This window comes from Gymnoscopelus braueri, assembly GCF_963280865.1.
Source record: "Gymnoscopelus braueri genome assembly, chromosome: 4".
Lineage (NCBI taxonomy): Eukaryota > Metazoa > Chordata > Actinopteri > Myctophiformes > Myctophidae > Gymnoscopelus > Gymnoscopelus braueri.
In genome coordinates, this window is record NC_137605.1 from 50,650,728 (window position 1) to 50,676,958 (window position 26,231).

General features: G+C 43.7%; 1 protein-coding gene across 1 annotated transcript in view; it reads right to left on the reverse strand.

The window, feature by feature from the left end:
* Positions 1-26,231, reverse strand: part of LOC308083633 (activating signal cointegrator 1 complex subunit 3-like) — a 256,275-nt gene that overhangs the window by 56,047 nt on the left and 173,997 nt on the right. The window contains exons 17-24 of the mRNA XM_080425948.1: positions 22,962-23,081; positions 21,705-21,869; positions 18,517-18,603; positions 16,552-16,728; positions 9,975-10,200; positions 8,979-9,133; positions 2,907-3,005; positions 2,385-2,553 (exon numbers count right to left, since the gene is read on the reverse strand). Coding sequence (XP_080282074.1) covers positions 2,385-2,553; positions 2,907-3,005; positions 8,979-9,133; positions 9,975-10,200; positions 16,552-16,728; positions 18,517-18,603; positions 21,705-21,869; positions 22,962-23,081 — 1,198 coding nt within the window. The remainder of the gene's footprint in view (positions 1-2,384; positions 2,554-2,906; positions 3,006-8,978; positions 9,134-9,974; positions 10,201-16,551; positions 16,729-18,516; positions 18,604-21,704; positions 21,870-22,961; positions 23,082-26,231) is intronic.

The following is a 26,231-nucleotide window of genomic DNA, read 5'->3' on the forward strand; positions in this document are numbered from 1 at the left end:
CCTCCTTTCTATGGGAAACTGCATTGACCTCCCCTTGCGGTCTCCTGATAGATAGTTTCTCAGGCTAGTTTTGAAATAAACCAGTGATTTACATATTTTAATGAATGGTGTCAGGGCATTCCACATTTTGGTGGCAGAGTAGCAGAATGAGAATTTCCCCATGGTTGTTCTATATTTGGGTGGTACTACCAGATCGTTGTCACTCCCTCTAGTATTGTGGCTGTGGGTGTCACTCAATTTGGAGAAGTAGTTAGTCAGGTATGAGGGTATTGAGGGCACTGAGGGCATCTTAATCTACTGCAGGCAGGGAGTTGTCAAACTTTGTCCAGCTCCAGACCACAAAAGATACATTTGGTGACCCAAAATGTACAAAAATACGTCATGAATTAACCACTTAAGCCCTATTAAAATAGTGAAAATAGCCGAACTAGAAGCTCACATTGCGTCACAAATTGATGCTACGTGTTGTGAGCTTGTAGATCTGCTAATTTCACTATTTCTTAAAAACATTTTGAAATTATTTTGGAAAAAAAAATAGATTTTTAAAACGTCTTTTGAAATATTAATTAAAAAAATATATAGGAAATGTAAAAAAAGGGACCAAAAAATAAAGGGTCCACGACCCAAAAATAGGTCCCGACTCATTATTTGGGAAACACTATCTATCTATCAATCAACACTATCAAATTCAGGGAACTCCCACAAGTTTATTCAGAATTGAAGCGCATTCCTTTATGGACCATGATTAGGGTGTATTTATATGAGCGTGTGTCCATGTCACGCTCCCCTTACTAGAGAATGTCCTGAGAAATGTCAGAGGCACTGAATTAAAACAGCAGAGCTGAATTAAAACAGCAGAGGAGACTTCGACCTTAAAGGAATGGTTGGTGTTGCATGTCTTCACTGCATCATGTATCCATTACAGGACGCCAACACGTCTCTGTTATAAATAACAATACTGTGTATCGTCTCTGTCTATGATAACTAAATCTATAACTATACTAGCGTCCACACGCTGATGAACGATACATTCTGTAAATGGTGGCACAAACGCGCTGCGTATAGTCCAGCTGTGTGTGAGTAGAGTGTGTCTGAGTCAGAGCCATTGTTGCCATGTCTGCTTATTATTGTATTAAAGCAATAAACTACTTTGGGCTAGTTTTACTGTAAAGATGCTTGTAAATATTGGTAGTTTGCGGGTTGCGTTTTATTGGGCTTGTTTTTTTAAAGTGTAGCTCACAACGCGTCGCATCGCGACGCGTTGTGAGCTTGTAGATCGGCTATTTTCAAATAGCTGATGTAAAGTGGTAAAACTTAGCCTAGTCGCTTCTTTTGGGCTTTTTTTTTTCATAGACCTGGCCGCTTGTTTCTCTTGCAAAATCTGGCAACATTGGTCAGAGCCCACATGGAGGGAGGGGTGGGGAGGGAGAGAGATGGTGCTGAAAGACGCATGAATAGAATATATGGATAATCTGACTGATTATTAATTATGAGAAGGTGAGATATTTTGTACCAGAGTCCTGGGGTAATGCCAGCTAGCCTGCTAGTGTTAGCTACTCATAATCCTCATCTCCATTAATAACACAACTTTCCGAGCCTGGTGAGTGAGATCGAGTGCATCCCAGATGTCCCGATGGATTTTGAAGGGCTGTCAACGTCATTGTCGTTCATAAAATCTCTCAGAGAGTGATCCAAACGATATATATCGTCCACGACTATTAGTTGTGGTTATATTTGTGGTGTGGAATGTGGACGCTGGCATCCATTTGAGTAACAATTCTTTTACGACAAAAGTATATTCAGTCATTATCGTGCTTGGTTTGAAATGGCCCTTAATGCTAATTTAACTTAATCCATTAAGACCGGGAATGCATCTGTATCATGAGCTTGTAGATCTGCTATTTTTTGAAAAATTGTGGATTTTTAAAAAAAATCTTAGAATATATATATGTTTTAAAGCGAACATTTTTAACTTCGATCTGTGCTTCTGGGGGGGTCCCTGGAACAACATATTTTGAGATGGGGGTCCGCGGCCAAATACATATCATTTTGGGTGGTCTTGACTTTGACATGGATTTAGAAAACATTTTTAGATATGTATTTTGTCCACGGACCCCCATCTCAAAATGTTTTGTTCCAGGGACCCCCAGAATATATAATCGAATAGCCGAAGACATCTAAAATGACACAGATGCGTTCCCGGATTGAATGGGTTAAAGTGCCTGGCAATGTGTGTGTGTGTATGTGTGTGCGTGTGTGTGTGTGTGTGTGTGTGCGCGTGCGTGTGTGTGTGTGTGTGTGCGTGTGTGTGTGTGTATGTGTGTGTGTGTGTGTGTGCGTGTGTGTGTGTGTGCGTTTGTGTGTGTGTGTGTGTGTGTGTGTACCGGTGTGAGGGGGGTGTCTCTCAGGCAGTATAAGGTGCTGGAAGTTGATGATGCAGACAGCCTCAGCACCCAGCCAGCGGTCTGACACCGCTCTGATGTAGTACTGGGAGGGGAGAGGCTCAAAGATGGGGATGGTGAACACGATGTGCAGGGGCTCTTCTGTCACCACCTGGTGGGAGGGGAACACGCACACACACACACACACACACACACAGAGTTTACACATTTAACCTGAAAATCACAATCCCTAAAACTAAACGTAACCTCAACCCCTACAACCCTAAACTACTAAATGTGTAAACCGGAATATTTTCTTTTTGTGATCCTAACTCCCTAAATATATAGTTAAAAAAGAAAAGAAAACATTGTTCCCACACAGGGAATTCTTATTGTTACTTTTTCTAATTCACTTGTAGGATAGTGATACATGGCCCACATACAGTATATGCAAAACATACAGGTTAGTTTACAATAACACACAAACACACACACACACACACACACACACACACACAGGCCCACCTGTTTCTTCTGCAGCAGGAAGTACTCAGAGTGGTAGATGTGGTCGTTGATGGGGTCCTCCACCCACAGCCACCAGGGCTCTCCCACCGATCCATGTACCTGGACACACATTGACAAACCGGTCACATTCTAAAGGTGACTCTCCACCAAACAGACTAAACAGACTACAACAGACAGTCTGTTGGCAAAAGTTCAACACAAACTGTCGGCCAATGCGGACATTTTTGTGCGCATGCGTTAGAGCTGGCAGCGCTGGTCTGCAAGATCCTGCCAGTGTTTCCAGGTCTGATTATTATAAGCGAATTTGGGCTTGTTTACCTGAAAAAAAGACAATAAAAATATATATATATATTCATAGTTGCGGGTTGCTTTTGTTTGTTTCTGAAGTGAAGTTGCTTATTTGGGCTTGCTTTCAAGATTATTTTTGGTGAAACTGGGCTTGTTTTCATAGACCTGGTCGCTTGTTTCACTCACAGAATCTGACAACACTGGAGCCAGCTCGGACTGCAGCTCGGACCAAACCTTTACCCTCTTCACTACCCCATGGCTATCGACGGCTCTACCGGTCGGGACACAACAGAACCTATTCGGTTGTTGATCGACGGTAATCTAGAAGTCCCGACCCGACGGAACGGCACTATCTACAACAGGTTGTCGGCAGGAGACGCTTTCCAACGCCTTCCGCGGCCGAGTCGGGCCGATATCGGTGCGGCGGAGAGCTGCCTTAAAAGGGTCCTCTGGCATGGCTCATAATAGGTGGGAAGAGGGTGTGCGTGTGCATATGTGTGTATACCAGTTTTTTTTACTTCGTGTGCCCAAGGTACATCAATGTGCACATCAACATCTCAAGGCACATTTATATTTAACAGAAATAGGTGACGCGGCACTCGGGTGGAGCAGTGGTAAAGTGCCTGCCCACCACCACGGAGGTTGCGGGTTCAAATCCACCGTGGTGCATCCGGCTTTGTCGAGCGTCTATACAAACACAATTGGCCCTTGTTCAGATGAGGGAAGCCGGGCGGTGAGGGTGATACTTGTCAAAGTAGGAAATTCTAAGTGTTGGGCGGGAGGAGTAGGATAAAGGCTGTACGTCCTCACGGTGGGGGCTCCTCACTGGTACTGTAGGTGAGTCAGTAGGATACAACAGCAGTAACAACACACAAATGTATGTGGGGAAGAATTCATTGGCATAATTAAAACTAATTAAGACTAAATTGGGCAAAGAATCTACAAAAAACGCAAATTTGTACATCTGCTATTTTTGCAGGAATAAAGAAATTAAATTATATAATTTGCCTCTGTGTTAGGAAATGAGTATGTGCAAAGTTCTGACATGGTATTATTTCTAAATATAAATAATCATAACTTTTTGTATAGTTGTATTTGCAATAATAATATGTGGCTGTCACAAAGGTCCAAGGCACACCTTGGACCTTGTCTCACAGTTTGGGGACTGGGTGCAGCGAGGTGTGCTGCTGTGGTGAGCTCAGCCCACACCCACCCCCCCTCCCCCCCTCCCCTCTGCACGCTCAGTACCACAGCTTATAGCTTCCTTCTGCCGTGGAAAGAACGGATGGTTGACCGCGGAAGACAGGTTTATGAGACGTGGAGAGAGAGAGCAAGGGGGGGGAAAGACACTGGAGCTTCCGCAGATAAACACACACCAACGCCACCCACTATATCATCTTCTAAACAGGTCTGTGGCTTTTTGGCACAGAGGCCAACAGAGCCAAGGGCCACTAGTGTACATAAACCACTATAACGTGAAGAGACAAGACAGACAGACAGACAGACAGACAGACAGACAGACAGACAGACAGACAGACAGACAGAGACCGCTTGGGAAACAGACCATGAGTGGAATAAGAAGCCATGAAAAAAAAAGAGGAAAAAAATGAAAGAAGAGAAATGGCAACAAAAATCTGCTTCCTTTTTTAACCCATTAACACCGGGAACGCATCTGTGTCATTTTCAGATTTATTTGGCTATTCAATAAATAGCAGATCTACAAGCTCATAGCGCGGCACCGAGTGCAGCGCTACAAGCTTGTAGATCTGCTATTTATTTTTAAATCGTGAACATGTGTGCAAATCTTTGAATATGTTTTTAAACATTTTAACTACATTTTTTGCTTCTGGGGGATTCTATAAAAGTAATGTCTTCTAAATCCTAACAGTTAAAACAAAAAAACTTATGTTGCTATAATAGTAATAATAGCCAAAGAAATCTATAAAGTGACACACAGATGCGTTCCCGGGTCCGAATGGGTTAAAATGAGTCATTATGGTCTCGGCGAAGGGAGGAGGAAGCTCATGTGTCTTTACATGTGTCCTGGCTAGGCCCCGCGCGGCGTGCGGACATATGCAGCCCGGATCAGGGCTAAGCTGTGGGGGTGTTCCATTACCACTCTCCCATGAACGGAGCATGCATCGCTAATCGGACACAAACATTCATCTTCATATTGTGGGCCCCGCTACAATGAGCCTCCTATTCCCCTCGGGGTCCCACGGCAAACTGGTGGTAAAACACCACCCACCCCCTCCCTTAGGGTTGATCCCTCTGGCCGACCGAGGTGGTGGGACAGGTCGGTGCGGGCGGGGGCCCTTAGTTGCGGCATTGTGACCAGCGGGCTCCCCCGCCGGGGGCCCTTTATTGGCGTTCCAGCGAGGATGCTCGTTTTGTCTGCCCTCGCCGCCCACTCTGGGCAAGACCTAGCCCGGTTGAGTGTCTAAACCAGTGGTTTTCAACCTTTTTCATGCCAAGGACCCTTGGATTGATATACGTTTGGCCACGGACGCCCATCTGAAAATGTTTTGTGCCAGGGACCCCCAGAAGCAAAGATTTGAGTTAAAAATGTTTACTTTAAGAAAATATATATTCAAGGATATGCACATATTTTCAGGATTTTTCAAAAATAGCAGATCTACAAGCTCATATCGGTGCCACGCTATGAGCTTGTATATCTGCTATTTTTTAATAGCCAAAGCTGAGTGTTTAAAATGATTGTGAAGCTATATGTTAACTAATTTTGCTGGGGACCCCCTGGTACCCCCCCAAGGACCACTGGTGGTCCCCGGACCACTGGTTGAGAACCACTGGTCTAAACCGAAGTACCGGAATTTGGCGAAAGTACCGCCAGAGCAATTGACGTTGAGGCTTCACGAATCTGTATACATTCTCTGTGAATGAAAGGAGTGTTGTGATTGGTCGAAAAATATCGTTTCCGGGGGGAAATACCGACGTACGACCGAAGTCCCGCCCCTATAGACGCTCTCTGCATTAGGTCGTGACCAGGCTTTTCTCTTGGCAGATGAGTAAAGGCTGGGAACAAGGCTAGCCCTCGTCCAGGTGGGGAGCGCGCTACTGCTACTCTTCTTGGATGCTCACAAGCAGTGTGAATATCTTAGGTTTTGATGTAAGAAGACGACGGTCTAATAACGATGTGGCTTCCCATTGGACGTCATATTGAAGATGTACCGTCTTGCCCAAATATGGGCAAGTGGTGGGACCTGTGGATCTGAATTTGCAAAACGCACACGAACTTTGGCACTGATTGGGTCAGTGGTTATGCGAGATTAGCTGCGGACAGAGAGACAGACAGAGAGAGAGACTGACAGGCATACACAAAGACACATAAACACGCGCACACACACGTGCACACACACACACGTGCACACACACACACACACACACACAGACCCTCTTCTAGACAGCTCGGTCCTTATGCACGACGCCGTAAAAATATGCAACTCTCTTTTAATGGTCTGTGCCGGCACTGGAGGGCGAACAACAGAGACGGTGTTAATGCGTTCAGAAGTAAAGGGCTGTGAGAGAGCGCTACTTTGAGCGTGTATTCTTTCAGAAGCTCCAGAGGTTGTGCAGTGGGATTCACACATCATCTCATTAAGCCTGACTTATATACTGTTGCACACGGGTGTCGCCGCTCTGCAAACTCACATAGAAGCAATTATCAGTGTGCGACAACAGTGGTGTAAAGTAACTAAGTACATGTACTCAAGTACTGTACTTACAGTAAGTAAAATTCTGAGGTATTTTTTTTACTTTACTGGAGTATTTCCAATTTTCAGTACTTTTAATTCTACTCCACTACAGCTCAGAGGCAAATATTATACTTTTACTCCACTACGATTATTTGACAACTTAGTTACTTTATAGATTTTCATTATTATTACAAAACATACCTAACCATAACCTACATAACCACTTCAGCTCTGAATGCATTTCGGCCATTCGAAAATAGTCAATCTACAAGTTCACAATGCAACGCATTGTGAACTTGTAGATCGGCTATTTTCAAAAGATTTTTACACATTTTGAACACTTGTGAAATGGGACATTCTACATAATGAGTAATTTTACTTTCGGTACTTTAAGGGTATTTTGATACCAATAATTTTGTACTTTTACTCAAGTAAATTTAGAATTCCGGACTTTTACTTGTAACAGAGTATAATCTACACTGCAGTATTGATACTTTTACTTAACACATTGGGTGCCAAAACCGTATATATACGGTTTTGCGCATACTAACGTTGAGTGCCAAAACCGTATATATACGTTTTTTTTTTTTTTTTTTTTTTTTTTTTTTTTTTTTTCCTTCACAGCAACAGGAAATATCACTCCTACAAGATTTAGACTCCAATCCACCTCCTGGTTAACTTATGACTTCAAAAACCTGTATCTCGGCTCCTGTGCACTTTTTTTTTTTACAATGTTAATTTAACTATTTTCAACTGGCTGCAACTATGGAATGGATTTCCGAATGTTTTAAATTTTTTCCCCCCGATTGTACGAGACCTGTATGTGTGTAATGAGGGGATCACCGTGAGGACGGTGATCACTGAAAATATTTTGTGACTACTTGAAAAAGGTTAAAAATGTTTAAAAAGTCCTGGCACTCAAAGTATAATATTTTAATAAACCTCTGGCACCCAATGTGTAAAAATATGAGCGCCAGCGCACAACTAAGTATAAATGTGTGTGTGTGCCTGCAGCTGTAAAAGCACAGTCCTCCATGCTGACAGGCCACATGATGACACACTAAACATTACCACTACCAGTCCCAGCATTCAAAGCAACATGCCACAGCTGAATGGGTAGAGAGCAGTGTTGCCAGATTCTGTGAGAGAAACAAGCAACCAGGTCTAGGAAAACCAGCCCAAAAGAAGCGACTATAGGCCACATGAGCACTTTATCATATACATCAGCTATTTGAAAATAGCAGATCTACAAGCTCACAACGCGTTGCGATGCGACGTGTTGTGACCTTGTAGATCGGCTATTTTCAAATAAAATATTGCGGGGAAATTATAATAAGCAGATCTGGCAACCCTGGTAGAGAGCCCCGCCTCGGAAACAGAAGGTCCAAGGTTTGATTTCCGGGCCCGGCAACGTGTCGAGATGTCCCTGAGCAAGACACTTAACCCCTAACTGCTCCTCCCACAGCGCTCCCCCGGGTTAAAGGAGAATTCCGGACTAGCCTTTTTCTTACCTTTATATGATGTTATTATTATCCTAGGACGAATGGTACAGTAGAACATTTTCTACTGTACCATATAACTCCACCATAACTTTTCATAACTGCACCGCAGCTAAAAACGTGAGCGGATGGTCCGTGCACTAAATCGCATATTTTTTTGGGGGTGATATCTGACGTTCATAATGACAGAAACCTCGCCACAGTGTTTTTGTCCCAAATGGGCCGCCGTAGTGTTTACAAGTGGACTTGGATGAAATCACGGGTGAAATCTCGTCTTGTGAGACTTCCGGAAGGACGCATCTAACACAAACACTGTGGAGAGAAAACGGACCAACCGCTCACGTTTTCAGCTGCGTTGGACTGGGGATGGAGTTATGAAAATTCTACTGTACCAGTCGTCCTAGGATATAATAACATCATATAAAAGGTAAGAAAAAGGCTAGTCCGGAATTCTCCTTTAAGCTGAAAACTGAATTTCTCCCATGGGATGAAATAGCTCTTATTATTATTATTATTAGATGTGCATTTTATTATTAGATGTGCACGCAGTTGACCTGGTTGCCATAGGTTACCTGGTCGCTCCACTTGAAGTCGTGGGTGATGACGAGGCGCACGCGGAGGACGGTGCGCGTGATTGGCTGGATGCTGGCCTCCATGTTGATGGAGGGGATCTGGTGGACGCACTGCTTGACCTTCAGGCCGATGTTGACGTGGTGCAGCATGTGACCTGGTGGGAACACAGCGGCGAACCAGGAAGTTATTCATGTGACCCTTTACACACACTGAGTTAGGGGTGTGCCGATATATCGCTTTAAGCTTTTAACTTCAGTTCAAATAGCCTTTTCCATGTGATAATGTGGCGTCGGAGGTGAAGGCTTATGTGTCTTGAGGTGATAATGACCGGTGGCTGTTGGAGTTTTCAAGTAATTCTCACATTAACTACTTAACAATAGAGCGGTTATTTCATTCGGCGACCACACGCTCGCTTACATACGCACGCATGTGCGCGTGCACGTGCCGTGTGTGTGGGAGGGAATAATTATAGTATGCCCTCATTGCCCTCTGAAAAAACCTAGAACACACCACTGGCTATAATAACAATGTTGAAGCTAAAATGTTGTGCCCAGACCATTGAAAGAGAAAGTTGCAACATTCATTGATCTCGCAGTGACACAATCACATGGTTTCTAGTATGTACAGTATCACACGTGCTTAATCAGTACCCATTCTGAGGATTCAATGTTTGGAACTATTGGATTGCGTTACTTAAGCATTCTTCTTGTTCTTGATATCTCTGAGCCCACCTAAAAAAATCCCCCCCAAAACGATATGTATTTGCCACCCCCCCCTCCCATTTCAAATATTTTGTTCCAGGGACCCCCAGAAGCAAAGATTTGAGTTAAAAATGTATATATATATATATATATTCAAAGAATTGCACACATTTTCACAATTGTATCCACCCCATAATAGCATATATAGAAGCTCATAGCTATGAGCTTGTATATCTGCTATTTTTGAATAGCCAAAGAAATCTAAAGTGTCTTTCGTTTGTTCGTCTTCCTCACCGATCTCGTCCTTCCTCATCTCCTTCAGTTTGTCCAGGCTGAGCTTCATGCCCTCCAGGCGGGCCAGCACGGTGTGGGGCAGGCTGGGGAACTGGCGCAGCGGGTGGGCGAAGCCCCACAGGCGCTTGTCGATCACCTTGCAGAGGGTGAGCAGACGGTAGGTCATGGCCGGCCAGCGCTTCCGCAGGGCGATCTCGAACAGGGCCCTGACGATACGAGCCGCATTCTGAGGGGACACAAGCAAAAGCACGCACACGCACACACACACACACACACACACACACACACACACACACTCTGAGTCTTTAGCCCAGTGGTTCTCAAACTTTTTCATGTCAAGGACCCCCAAATTGACACTTATTAGCCCGTGGACCCCCATTTGAAAATATATGCCAAGGACCCCCATAAGAGAAGATTTTTACGGCTCTAGCAGTGATTTTCAACCATTTTAATTACAAGGACCCCCTGTTTGACATGCATATTAGGCTACGGACCCCCATTTAATGGCATTTATATCTCTGGGACACCAATTTATGTTGTAAAATCAATGTTCATTTAACTATGAGAGTGTAGAAATGTAACCAAATGGACCCGTTAGGGTCCATTTGGTTCCATTTGGTTCTCTCCGAGTTACAGACCCATAAGGGTCCGTTTGGTTCCTAACTATCTGTCATTTAGCTGGGGAGAGGGGACCCTCTGGAACTCCCTCAAGGACCCCTGGGGGTCCCCGGACCCCACTTTGAGAACCACTGCTTCAGCCCATTTAGACCTGAGGCTGATTCTAAAAATGCCTTCTAACCGTTTTCTGAAAAACGCATGTTGCTATATACTATACAGCAACATCTGAAATGACACGGATGCTGTCCCAGATTGGAGGGGTTAGAGCAGTGGTTCTCAACAAGGGGGTCCTTCAGGGGGGTTCCAGGGGGTCCCCAGATAAATGACTGATAGTTACAAAACAAATGGGACCCTTATGGATCTGTAACTCTGACCCATACGGGTCCATTTCGGTTCCATTTGTACACTCTCAGAGGTAAATTAGCACTGACAATTTTTACAGTGTACATTGGGGTCCCAGAGGTAAAAGATGATGGTATCAAAGGGGGGTCCGTGCGTGGCCCTGACGCATGTCAAACGGGGGGTCCTTGAAATTAAAAAAGGTTGAGAATCACCTGCTTTAGAGGTGTCTGTCTTTTTGGAACTTGTGATGGAGAACTGTCCCTCCCCAGACAAAGTGTTCCCAACAGAACTTGAGAGTGGGAAAGGACACACAGGCAAACATTCAGGCTACAGTGAAAGTCACATCAGCACTTTGAACGGTGCCGTCAAGCGGCGAGACGCGGCGATTAATCACGATCTGATCAAGAGGGCCGCGTGGCTGTGCTCTGACAGCCAGGTCAGACGCAGCTGTGCGCTGATGGATTGCTCGTGTCTGTTTTGAGGGATCAGGTCAGGGGAGGTTGGGCCGCTGCTCACTGATAGGCCGGTCCGAAGTCTGTCTAGGGCCGTGATTGATCTGGTCAGGTGCTAACGGGATCTGATTGATTGGCGGTGGCGAGAAAAGTTTTCCCTCCTGATTGATTTGTTCAGTCTGGCGGCGTTCTGATTGAAAGCTAGCGGGAGGGAAGGGCACTCTGTGATGGACTGGGCAGGTCTGGGCTGTGCTTGCAGGGTTGCTTCAGATCAACGGGGCTCTCAACAGGGGGTCTGGGGACCCCCAGGGGTCCTTGAGAGGGTTCCAGGGGGTCCACAGCTATAAGTGATAGTTAGGAACCAAATGGATCCTTACAGGTCTGTAACTATTTGGCGCTACCCCTGTAGTAACTCTGAGGAACCACTAGGGGTCCCGGACCCCCTGTTGAAGACCCCTGCTATAGATATATTATAACTCTATGCTCAAGACAGGCAGCCCTGGAGGGAGGCACATGTTAGAGACCTGATGGAAGGCCCAAGGAAGGCCAACAGGCCCAAACGTCAGTCAAATAACATTTTGAAAATCACTGCATGATGGGGCCATTAAGTGTGCAACACTTTTTTCTTCTCTTTAAGGGGCCCGATGTTCAACAGAATAATTAACACGACCAACGTAGCCTATAACTGCCTCATACAGCAGAGAGCTCCCGTTTCCCACGTTTCATCCTATATCTCTATAACCTCTGGGATGAAATGACACTCTTCGGGTCTCAACCCCTGCTGCTGTTTAGGTTGAGTTATGTGTCTTAAAAATAAGTTTTTTTGATGTCGTAAATGTTTAGCTGACCTCTGGAGCCTCTGCTCTGCCCGGCCATAATAACGTCTGCTCTCTGGGCGATCGAGTGCGAGAGCTGCAGAACGGCTCAATCCCACATTTGCTAAAGCCATTGCTCTAGCAGTATGTGTGTGTGTGTGCGTGTGTGTGTGTGTGTGTGTGTGTGTGTGTGTGTGTGTGTGTGTGTGTGTGTGTGTGTGTGTGTGTGTGTGTGTGTGTGTGTGTGTGTGTGTGTGTGTGCGTCTGTGTGTGTGTGTGTGTGTGGGCGGGTGGGTGGGTGTTTATGGATGCGTGCATGCATCCACTGTTGCATGCAAAACCCCCCATAATGTGCACATGTGTGTGAGTAGGAGGGTGGGTGTGTGTGTACACATGCGTGTGAGAGAGTGACAGAGACAGAGAGACAGATCCTTTGTCCCGGCAGTAGGTTGGCAGTGTGGGTGTATCGCAGCACGAGGCCTTTATGTCCCGGAGTCTGATTCAAACATCAGATGTCCACTACGGAGGAGGAGGAGGCTATCGCAGGCTCCACCGGCTAGGCTACACATTTGAAATCGGGCGAATTAGCCCATTAAGACCTGAGGCCCATTCTATCTTATGTTGCTATAATATCAGAGGTTCTCAAACTTTTTTCCTGTCAAGGACCTCCCAAAATTATATGCGTTTGGCCGCCGACCCCCTCCATCTCAAAATATTTTGTTCCAGGGACCCCCCCCCCCCAGAAGCAAAGATTTGAGTTAAAAATGTTCTCATAAAAACATCACGATCAAAAAGAAAAAGCAGATCTACAAGCTTTGTGCCGTGCTGTGAGCTTGTATATCAGCTATTTTTGAATGGCCAATCAATGTGCTATATATGACAAAGATGCTTTCCCGGTTTTAATGGGTTAGGAGCAAAGAGGGAAATCTGCCTGAGCTATTCCAACTATTCGGCCACATGGTACTGGTTACTGCGGGAAATCTTGGATAGATGGCTTCAGCAGAGGGATGAGAAGAGCAAAAATGAGAAAAGAAATGTGTGTGTGTGTGTGAGTGTGTCTGTTTGGGGGGGGGTTAGATTCCATACTATCAGTCACTGTGAAATATGTAACAGAGAACATATTAATTTCCACATTCGAGAGAACATTTGATTTTTTTCCGAAGAGGATAAAGCCGTGATGATGCCCGCTCGCCGATCTACTGTGGCAGTTCACGAAGCCCCCTTAATGCCGCCAAACAATGGGGGTCGCTGATAAAACAGGAAACACATTTATTGTTCCATGTGATATGATAACTTGGGACATGCCCGCAGATCAGAGCAGACTCTCTCGTCCAGGAATGTGACTGAATAATATCGTGGCCGCGGACAGAAATCTGTGTTATCTCCATATATCAACTTTTTATTAGTTTTTTTTCGTAATTGAATGCCTTGCTTCGTCATACAAGAGTGTCGCACAAAAGTAGCAGCAGTAGCAGATCTATTGTGAGCTTGTAGATCAGCTATTTTCACAGTTTTCAAATGATCTTAAATGAATAAAAAAAGAAAGGTTTCCACCCGAAACCTTTGTGTGGCTATTTTCATTGTTGTATAACATGTTATGTACTTTAGTACTATTATTGCTGCTGCTACAATGTCTGAGGAACCATAACAAAATAATGTTACTCTCATGTACCCACACACAAGATGTAACAATAAAGGAACCTTGAATCTTGAACCTTGAGCTGTTGTTACTGACGGCGTCTTAAGCCTGATAAATAGAAGCTCACGTGTCACAGCGTGACGTGCAGTCCAACGTGCTGTTTTGCACGCATTTTAACGCGTTGTTTCGGTGAGACGACACCCATTGCAACTAAATAATAACTCAGGCTTTACCAGCTCATCTTCACTCTGGGGTAAAGTATGGTGGCCATAGCTGAATGGTTTAGAGAGCCCCGCATGGGAAACCAAAGGTCCCAGGTTCGATTCCGTGGCCTCAGCAATGTACCCCTATAACATGCTCCCCGAGTGCTACAACCAGCGGCTGCTCATAGGATGGGTAAAATGCAGTAGATACTGTAAATTGCAGAGGGCAGGATCACTTAGAAAATTGGCACCGGGTGAAAAATAAGGTTTACAAAATCGTGGGATAAAAATTATAGAAAAAAAAAAAGATACAGTGACAAAAAAAAACACTCCAAAGAGTGGGGATTATCCTGTCTTTATTTATTCCTTTCTTTATGTAAAGGACTTTGGGTACTTAGAGCTATTATTATTATTATTATTATTATTATTATATTATTATTATTATTAGTAGTAGTAGTATTATTATTATTATTATAGTATGGCACCGCTTAAGCATGGAGTCTCTTTATGAAGTTTGTTTGGAAGCCCGGTTGGATTGCCTCAGTTCCAGGTTAAAACAAACAGGGAGGGTACATAACAGGTTAATTTTGAGAGTGTTAAAAACGGGAAACAGGGGAGAGATTCAAAGTGATGATTGATAGACGTCCGCGTGTCTGCTGTCTACGGTTACTACGGCCTGGAAGACATCAAGTCCATCAGCAGGTGGTTCTTGTTCAACACGGTTGGACATACAGTACAGTTGTCCTACTGCATGGAGACAGTTAATAGCAACAATTCGTCCTCCTTCCATCTACGGAATGGAGCAGGAATCGTGGGGAAAGAGGAGAGTGAAAGTGGTGAAACAAAAGCGTAAGATCGGTTGACGCTTCACTGCATCATTGGAGCACTGAAAAGAAAGTTGTGGCAGGTCAGACAGCCCAAAATATATTCCCGGTCAAACTATACCCGGGGTTAAGGTAGGCTAGCCTGTTTTATACCCCGGGGGAATATATTTTGGACTAGTCCAGTTTCTACCCCGCGGTATAAAACAGGATATACCAGAATACACCCTCCTATAATATCCCCCTTGTGTTTTTCATTAATACGGTAACTGGAATGAATAATACACTGGATTTACTGTGTACAGTATACTTCTTATTATACTATAAGTAAAAACTCTAAATCCAGTATATTATTCATTCCAGTTACCTATACCTTTATTTCACCTTATTGATGGAAAACACAAGGGGGTTATATATATCTTAGTTAATAATTCATTACTTCAATAATTATGATTACTTGTAGCCTGCATGGAATAAAGCAAAAATAAAATCTCATGACTGAAAATGTTTGTATGGCCCAAGTCCTAATGTGTGATTTATAAAACAGTGTGGCGCTCCCCACACTAGCGCCGATTCCTAAACAATTAACACAATATGTAAAATGATGATGTTTTAGTAACATTTTTCCTGCTGTGCTACATACTGCCAACCAGGTGAAGAACTCACAGATTGAGGCTTGAGGCTGAGCAACATGCTTCCATATGCTATGGGCACCGATGGCCTAGTGTAGTGGTTCTCAACCTGTGGTCCTTGATGATGGATAGTTGATAACCAAAATGGATATCAACTTAGGTAGATCTTTAACTCTTGAGAGCGTAAAATGAAACCAAATGGTTAGTTAAATTATTGTTAAACATCTGCTTTACTTGAGAATTGTTATTTTGATCAACGTTTGCCTAGCCTCGATCTCCAGGCTTTTATTTTTTAGTTTAGCTATAAAATAAGAGCCTAGACCAGCCTGTTGACGTTCGTGGAATAGGAAGTGTTTCATTTCCCCAACCGACCAGAGTGCAGTGGTCGTCGCTCCAAATGTTGTGACGTCAGGGCTCTCAATGCTGCACATTGGGGAGGAGGAGGGGCATGGGGCGGGGCGGGGGCTGACGGACAGATCGGTGAACCAATGGGATCTCATAGATTTTTTCTCGGGAGATTTTGAACCCGCCCCTCTATGCCAGATATGAGACACGCTAGGGCAGCCTAACGTTTGCCTGTCATCTCTCCTATTGAGTTACAGCATGGAATTGTGGACAGAATCTAATCCAACGACAACGAAATATTCTACGTTTTGCGTCTGAGAGTCTAAATCTCATCAAATGGTGGTCCGTGGCTCAAATGCCCAATAAATAACAGACCTTGTTACGAAAAGGGTTGAAAACCACTGGCCTAGTGGTTAAGGCTCATACTGTACATTATAGGCTCTCACAGCCTGACAGCGAGTTGTGGGATCGATTCCCGAGCCCGATGGCCTTTGCTGCGTGTCACCCCCTGTCTCTCTCTCCACTATGATATAAAAAAAAACATGCTGGCTTCTATTTAATCCAAATGACTGACATCAGTGGTGGTGACTGAGAACTGTAACCCATGCTTGTAGCCTGTCACTTTGTTGACAGGCTGCTAGTTTGAACGCAACGTGTGTGTGTGTGTGTGTGTGTGTGTGTGTGTGTGCGTGCGTGTGTGTCATAGTGACCTGTGCCACGTAGGAGAGGTCCGAGATGAGGGAGAAGCTGTCCACCTCTCCTCGGCCGATGTAGGTCTGCAGCAGGATGTTGATCTTGCCGTAGCCGTTCTCCACGCCGCCTGCCGCCGGCAGCTCACAGTAGTTGGCCAGCATCTGTTCCAGCTCCTCCATCTCTTCATCACGCACCTGCACAACACACACACACACACACACACACACAGACACACACACACACACACACACACACACACACACACACACACACACACACACACGTAGGAAGGGACACACAAACACACACGATAATTGTCTTTTTATTGCCTTTTTTTATAGGGAATACAATGAATACCGTATTAAAATCTCCAACAAACAAAGCAGGTCGCAAATAACAACCGTCTCTTCTAACAATAACCAGGGGTGTTGCACGTACGTGCGAATACTGTAAAAAAAGCTGGTCCCCAATAAAGGCTGGGTTAACCCATTCAAGTCCGGGAACGCATCTACAAATGTCGCCTAAATCCTAACAGGTTTCTGAAAAACTTATGTTGTAGGCTACTATAATCAGTGGTGCTCAAACTTTTGAGTCAAAGACCCCCAAAATTATATGTATTTGGCCGCCGACCCCCATCTCAAAATATTTTGTTTCAGTGACCCCCAGAAGCAAAGATTTGAGATACAAATGTTCGCTTAAAAAATATATATATTAAAAGATTTTTTTTTACAATGTTTCAAAGTAAATTTGATTAGCCAAAGTATAAAATAATGGTTATAGCTAAAATCTAAAATGACACAGATGCGTTCCCGGATTGAATGGGTTAAAACAGAAAAAAAAATCTGAATCACAGCTCTGCTTTTCTGAGTTTCACTTTTCAAGAGAAAACAGCGTTCTGGCTCACATGCAGAATTTTGCGGTCGCTCTAATGTCACTTTGTGCTTCAATGCAAAACAGCCCATGGGACATCTGTGCTAAAACTGTCTGCTGCCTCTTTCCTACGAGTTAGGTTTTTTTTTTTTTCAGAGAATGCAGATCTTTGAAGCACATGTATTTGGGAAACGTCACGTGTAAAACTCGCACCATGTGTGATGATGTACAGTACAGTACTCGTCAATTGAGTGCTTTGGCCTTCGTAGTGTTAATAATAAACTGTATATCGTATTGTAACATTTGCCGAAATAGCCAATCTGCAAGTTCACATGGTGTCGTTGGTGTGGACGGAAAAAAGAGAGGGCTAAGTAAAGACCCCTGTGGGACCCCAGTTAACAAAGTAAATAGGCAATTAAATATGACTAAAATAATCGAAAATAATTATAATAAAAATAAATAAATAAGCTAAATTAGTCTCCGATTAAGGTCTGCTTCTTATTTTATCAGAAATGAATAAATCAATCAAAATGTTCTTTTTGTGCGCCTGTACCTGTTCTTTTTCTCCCGTAAAATAATACAAGAATATATAAATGAATAAAGGCCTCGGCTACGGTTGGATCTTTTACGGTACATACTGTATATTCAAAACAAGCAAATCATATCAGAACACATCAGGCAGACCAGCCTGACACAAAATAAGTCACAGTAATAAGGACAGTGGAACTGACAAGAGTCTAAAGACTGATTCATAATCAGCCTTAGGACTCTTGTAAGCTTGTACATCGGCTAGGGCCATCGTACGATGGAGTATAAATCAGGCATGTTACAGACAGGGTTGCCATATCTGCTTATTATAATTTCCCCGCAAGATTTTATTTGAAAATAGACGATCTACAAGCTCACAACGCGTCGCATTGCAATGCGTTGTAAGCTTGTAGATCTGCTATTTTCAAATAGCTGATGTATATGTTAAAGTGCTCATGTGGCCCATAGTCGCTTCTTTTGGGCTGGTTTTCCTAGACCTGGTTGCTTGTTTCTCTCACAGAATCTGGCAACACTGGTTACAGACATGGTACTCTGAACACAGCTGTAGTTCCCTTCCCTCTCACCTTGACCTGCTCAAACTCCTCGGCTTTGGACACGATGCTGAGGATGTCGGCCTCGTTCCTCTGGGAGTTGAACAGCTCGTTGAACGTCTTCGTGGCAATGCAAGGCAAGGCAAGAAAAGGCACGTTTATTTGTGTAGCACATTTCAACGACAAGGCAATTCAGAGTGCAGTGAGATTCCTAGAGAAGAAAGTCTCTCTCTGATCTACAGGTAGGGATGGGCCCATATGAACATTTCATGTCACGATTATTGTGGCCAAAATGATTGCGATTAACAACGTTATTACTTTAGTACACATGCGCCCACGGCATCCAAATTCTGGGGGGAACATAAGCCAAAAATAGCAGATCTACGAGCTTGTAGATCTGCTATTTTTGGCTTGGATTTGGTGTAGACGGACAAAGGTCCAAGAGCAGAGCCAACTCAGGTCCAGCGTATAATGGACAATTTCACGATACTCATTCAGTGCCAATGAAATAAAAAAAATAATTGCAAACTGTGCCAGCCAAAAATACATAGTAAAAGAAAAGTGCTCAGGAGCCGAGATACAGCCTTTTTCAGTAAAAAGTTAAACAAGAAGTGAATGGAGCAGCAAATCTTCAAATGATGATTTGAAAAAAAAGAATTATTGTGATCCCTACCTGCAAGTTATCAAATCACATGGAACAATAAATGCTTTACATAAAGCATTAACACATCAAGACACAGAATACAGAGGCATGGGAACCATCATGTCACACATCAGTTAGAATCAATGCCAAAGGTTTTACTTTCTTTATATATATATATATAGAGAGACACACAGATAAAGGCGATCACGCAATGCAAATGACCTTATGAGGCCTTATCGCCATGGCAGCAACGCCAAGGAGAACTAAACAATGCTGCAGTAGTACAACAACAACAGTGTATGAGACATATGTGTGCCTTTTGAAAAAGTAGTCTGCACGGTTATCTATCCTAACACATCACCATCTGATGGAGTGGGGTGTAAACAACACGCACTCTACAGGCAAGGTGCTGTTGGCACGGCAAAGCCTCTATTTGTTAACCCATTAAGACCGGGAACGCATCTGTGTGTCATTTTTAGATTTCTTTGGGCTATTCAAAAATAGCAAATCTACAAGCTCATAGCGCGGCACCGAGTGCCGGGCTATGAGCTTGTAGATCTGCTATTTAAAATCTTGAACATTGGATATATAAATAGCAGATAGCTTGTAGATCTGCTATTTAAAATCTTGAACATTGGGGCACGGTGGCGCAGTCGGTAGCGCTGTCGCCTCACAGCTAGAAGGTCCTGGGTTCGATTCCCGCCGGGGACGCTGTGGGCACTGGGGGCGTGTCTTCTCCTCCGCGTCATCAGCGCCCATACCCTAGGTGGGGTTGGCGAAAGGGCCTACTCTGTGTGGAGTTTGCATGTTCTCCCCGTGTCTCCTAGGGTAGTTAATACCCTCACAAAAACATGTAGTAATCCTGGTCACTATACCGCCTCCCCCATGACAGCCGGGGCGCCTGATGGAGGGGAAGGGAACTGGTTGGAATAACGTGTTCCTTCCACGCGCTACGTCCAACCAGGGAAACTCCCCCCTGTCAGGTGACAAGAAGGTCAGTTGGCTCTCATGCCTGAAGGAAGCATGAGCTCGGCCCTGGCCTCCCTACTGTGGGGTGACAGGTGTAATACTGGTGTAGGGCTGGTGTAGTGCCCAGGATCACTTAGGAAATTGGCACCGGGTGAAAAAAATGGGTTACAAAAATCGCGGGATAAAAAAATAAATAAAAAAAATCTTGAACATTTGTGCAAATCTTTGATATATATATATTTTCAAATCGAACATTTTTAACTCAAATATTTGCTTCTGGGGGTCCCTGGAACAACATACTTTGAGATGGGGGTCCGCGGCTAAATACATATCATTTTGGGGGTCCATGACATGAAAATTTTTGAGAACCACTGATCATAGCAACAAAAGTGTCTTCAAAAAACTGTTTGGATTTAGAAGGCATTTATAGAATCCCCCAAAAGCAAAGATTTGAGTTAAAAATGTTTGCTTTAAAAACAATATATATATTCAAAGATTTGCACTCATTTTCACGATAAAAAAAAAAGAAGCAGATCTACAAGCTCATGCCGCGCTATGAGCTTGTAGATCTGCTATTTTTGAATAGCCCAACAAAATCTAAAAATGACACACAGATGCGTTCCCGGTCTTAAAGAGTTAAAGCGTGGCTGTTCAGTGGAGATATACTACGTTGTTGTATCACACAGTAGATGTACCCAGGGGTGTACTGGAGGTGGGGCGCAGACTCAGTGGAGCGCCACTAGCTCTACTAGTTCAGAGCCTTTGACCGGTTGTTTTGAGCTGCTTGCGTGCCTGTGAGAGTGCTTCTACCTCGCGTATCGATCAAAAAACAACCGCCTCTTTCGCACCTCTCACCGACACTTACAAAAGCTGCAGAGTATCAACAGCGTGAATATAAGAGCCATATAAGGAGAGTTGCGTCACCTCCGTTCACTTCATCACTTCACTTCACTGTTAACACATCGGGTGCCAAACACGGTCTGAACCGTGTTTGCACAGAGTAGCGCTTTGGAGCCGAACACGGTCTGAACCGTGTTTTCAGTCTTTTTGTTTTTTTCCATACGGGAGGGGTTGGAGCAGCTCTGGAATCACCCGTGGTGATTCTGAGAAGGAAAGGACAGATGGATAACCGTGTCAAAAAACATGGCTCCCATCCGCTTCCGTTCTATCTCCTTCTCTAAAACCCCTATAACGCCGAAACTTTTTACGCTGGGGAAAACGACTCATTTTGTATGCACGATCGCTCCACCATTGTTACTTGCGTGAGAGATGTTATCGTTCCAGGCGTTAGCCAGGACCATCGTGCAAAATGAACGCATGCTTTGTTTCACATGGATTTCTCGTCTTGGAGTCTACAGCTTAAACAGCGCCACGCAGCTTAACGGTGAGATTTCTGGCACCGAACGTAATCTGTTATTATAAAATTCTGGCACCCAATGTGTTAAGTGTGCTGTAGGTGTAGGCCTACTGTCAGATGTTCTGAAGGAGTCCAAAGAGAACGTTGGAATAATGGATTCATGAATTGAATTACAGAGGTGACGTCTGAAAGGTGAATGATACGACAACACAAAAGTGTCCACATGCGCATGATGTAGCGCTCAACCAATACCTCTATGGTGTTGTATTTGATGTAGAAGTGGCTGGCGGTGCGGCCCAGGTCCGTGGAGGAGAAGTATCCGGTGCGCTCCTCGAAGCGGATCATCCGGGCCTTGTCCAGCTTCCTGGCAGCTGCTGTGACCAGATCCCTCCTGTACAGCTCCAGGCCTGGATCCATCTGGAACACACAGCAAGGTTTTTACACTTTCATTGTTCATTCGTTTTTACTTTTGTTTCATGTTGACTTTTAGTTTTTTCTCCCCAATTTAGTCGTTACGCAAATTAATTCCTTCCCACACGCGTTTCTGTGTTGTCACTGCTGTTGTATCCAACTGGCTCACCTGCCAGTGAGGAGCCCCCACCGGGAGGACGTAGGGCCTTCGTCCTACTCCTCCCGCCCAACACTCCCTGCTGACAGGCGCCGCCCCCCCCCAGCCCGTAGGAGTACGTACAATGATAAATATCACCCTCCTCCCCGCCCGGCTTCCCTCCCCAATTGTGCCAATTGTGTTCGTTTATAAACGCTCCATAAAACACACAATAGGACAGACACACACACACACGCAAATTATGTGAAAGGCGGGATGAAGAGAGAGAGAGAGAGAGAGAGAGAGAGAGAGAGAGAGAGAGAGAGAGAGAGAGAGAGAGAGAGAGAGACAGAGAGAGAGAGAAAAGATGAACTTGAATCTGTATGCTTTGGTGAAAACATTCTCAACTTCCATGATGCTCACCATGGAAGTCGAGGATATAACCAAGGGTCCATTTGGTTACAAGTGTAGGCCTACACTCTCACAGTTACAGACACATTTAACCCATTCAATCCGGGTACGCATAGCTGTGTCATTTTAGATTTTAGCTATAACCCTTATTTTATACTTCTTTGAGCTATTAAAAAATAGCAGATCTACAAGCTCGTAGCGCGGCACTGGGTGCCGCACTACGAGCTTGTATATCTGCTATTTTTGAAAAATCTTGAACAATTTGTGCAAATATTTGAATATGTATTTTTTTTAAGTGAACATTTGTAACTCAAATATTTGCTTCTGGAGGTCCCTGGAACAAAATAGTTGACAAATGTTCGCTTTAAAAAAATATATACATAAAAAATGTGCACACATTTTCACGATTCTTCAAAAAATAGCAGATCTACAAGTTCATAGCGCTCATTCACACTCGGTGCCGCGCTATGAACTTGTAGATCTGCTATTTTTGAATAGCAGATCTAGCAGCAGAATAGCAGCAGAGAGGGAGCCTCAGTAACACAACCTACCGTGTAGGCCTTGTGGTTGATGCCGTAGACCAGTGGGTTGGCCCTCATGCGTACGTACAGGTAGGTGTAACTCAGCCACTTCACCGCCTCGTCCACATTGGTGACTGTCCCCAGAGCAACCTGGAGGAGACATTACACTCTCACTATTAGTCCCTGCTACCATCTTGTGGACAGTTGAGGAAATGCAAGCTATTTCAGTTGAAATCCCACAAGTGGAATTGTTATGATGGACAGTGGTGGAAAAAGTACTAAAATGTTTTACTTAAATAAAAGTACCAATTCTGCAATGTAGAAGTACTCTGTAACAAGTAACAGTCCGGATTTCAAAATTTACTTGAGTAAAAGTACAACAGTACAGGCATCAAAATGTACTCAAAGTACCAAAAGTAAAAGTACTCATTATACAGAATCCATTTCAAGTTTTCAATTGTAGTAAAATCTTTTGAAAATAGCAGATCTATAAGCTCACAATGCGTCGCATCGAGACACATTGTGAGCTTGTAGATCGGCTATTTTCAAATGGCCGAAATGTATATAGGGGCTAATAATCAAAATCACAAAGTAACTGGTAACTATGGTTTTAAAATAATTGTACTGTAGTAAAAGTACAATATTTGCCTGAGATGTAGTGGAGTAGAAGTAAAAGTATTGGCATTTGGAAATACTCAAGTAAAGTACAAATAGAATCATTTTTTATCCTAGTTTTACATTTCCAATGCATTCCAAACATCTGTCATATCCCTGGTGAATCTCTTTGTCAAAATGAATCTGAGAGCAAACCACCAATTGATCAACGGCAATAAAAACAACAAAGGGTTTTAGGGTTTAATCGATGCTAGTGCTGACTGGCTCTGCAATCACAGATCCCTGTAATCACGGGGAGAAAAAGCTCTCAGCTAGGGTGTCATGTCGCCTGATGTACGACATCATTTCTCCCCCGCCTGGCCTCCCTCCAAACCCGCCTCACAATAGTTGAGCTGTATAGAGCATCGGTGAAAGCTACGCACAGCCCAAAAATCTACTTTGGGCAGGAGAGGCTGGCAGATTGCTGATGTGTAAAAAAAAGCCCGGTTTAAGAGTCATTGCGCGCATCGAAAATAGCCGATCTATAAGCTCACAACTAGTGACGATGCAACGCGTTGTGAGCTTGTAGATTAGGCTATTTTCCGGTGCGGAACACCATCATATGTATGTAAGCCGTGGGAGCCGAGCCATGTGGATCATGCCAGGAGCCTATCTACTGTTTCCTTAGTGTGAGGCAGCTTGATGTACTTTGGATATGATGCTAGTATGTCACAGGGACCGCAAATCCAACCCTTGATGCTGAGTGCCAAGCAGGGACGCATTGGGCACCCCAGACCTCCCAATCTCCGGGTGGACACTCTAACCACAAGGCCACTGACGTCATCATAAGACAACGTATAAATCAGTTTTAACCAGTGAAGACCGGGAAAGTATCTAGATTTATTTGGCTATTCAAAAAAAACAAACAAAAAAAAAGATTTATTTTGTAAATTTTAGAATATATATATATATTTTTAACTCAAATCTTTGCTTCTGGGGGGTCCCTGGAACAACATATTTTGAGATGGGGGTCCGCGGCCAAATACATATAATTTTGGAGGTCCTTGACATAAAAAGTTTGAGAACCACTAATATTATAGCAACATACGTTTTTTCAAAAAACTGTTAGGATTTAGAAGACATTTGTAGAATCTCCAGAAGCAAAGATTTGAGTTACAAATGTTTGCTTTAAAATATATATATTCAAAGATTTGCAAACATTTTCCAAGATAAAATAAATAAATAGCTGATTTACAAGCTCATAGTGCGGCACTCGGTGCCGTGCTATGAGCTTGTAGATCTGCTATTTTTGAATAGCCAAAGACATCTTAAAATGACACAGATGCGTTACCGGTCTTAATGGATTAAGCGTCAGGTCTTAGCACAACGTTCTCTAAAGACCGCTAACTTACGCACACAGTTACAGACGTAAGAAGACTTCCTTGGCTCTAACCGGCAACGATGCCAACTAACAAACCCAAAATACAGGCACACAGAATACACTGTGAATTATTTAACACTGGCACGCTCTTCTTCAAAAGCCAACCTTGGTTTTTGCGGTCAGGGGACCCATAAATAAATGATGTGCTTCTCTTATGTCACGGCAGATGGCCGCACACCTAGAACCAGGTTCTGCTCGCGGTTTCTGCCCGTTAAGAGGGAGTTTTTTTTTCTCCACTGCTGTCATGGCCAAGCGCTTGGTCATGGGGGAATTCAAGCGTATGGTCTTGACCTGCTCTATTATGTAAAGTGTCTTCTTATAACTTGTCGTGATTCGGTACTATAAATAAATGATTGATTATGTCACTTTGTCTTTCCTTATGGATGGGTGTCCAGTGAGGATTCATATGAGTATGGAGAAATCAAAGATGCATATGGATGAGATTGTATACAGTGTGTCTCTAGAGAAACTCTGAATCCAAAGATACTGTCTAATGATTTGCGCAAAATTAACCACAACATTGAGCATCCACACCATGGTAGAGTGTATGTGCCAGAGATTGTACCGAATGGATCCCTACGTGTCCATTTGGTTACATTTGTACACTTGCAGAGCTAAAGGTGCAATAGAATAGATAGACAACATTGAACTCAGTAACTTGATAGCTGCCTCCTAGCATCCTTTATGGGCAAAGAAACTACCTTACCCAATAAACACGGAAGCACACATTAATAATGGCGGCCATCGGCTTACAGAGGTAAACAAAACAATAATTCTGGACCAGACAAAGTTATTAAAATGATTATTTCCCAAACACAATAATGGGGGGGGGGGGGGCAATCATTTTATTCCACAGCTTTTCAAAAGCTGTGTGAATGTGTTCTTTTATTTGTTTACATAAAAACGTTAGCAATAAGACCTTTAAAAAAACACTTAAACCCTTTATTCTTAGTGAAACGAACCTGAGTTGCAACTGTACTTGGACAGCTTTTTTACCAAAAATAGCCGACCTACAAGCCCACAACGCATTGCAACGCAACGCCTTGTGAGATTGTAGATCTGCTATTTTGGTTTTTATGTTTCCCCCATAATATATGAATGCTGGCCTTCAAATGATTAAAGTTTAGTGGTTAAATAGACATGGGATGCATAGCAAGTGTTACCCTCAGGGTATTACTGAGTGTGTTGGGGGGGGTCATGCATAGGGCACTATAAGCAGAGGTGGGAGGTATCAGGGAGGTAATCACTGCCTAGTGGTGGAGAGT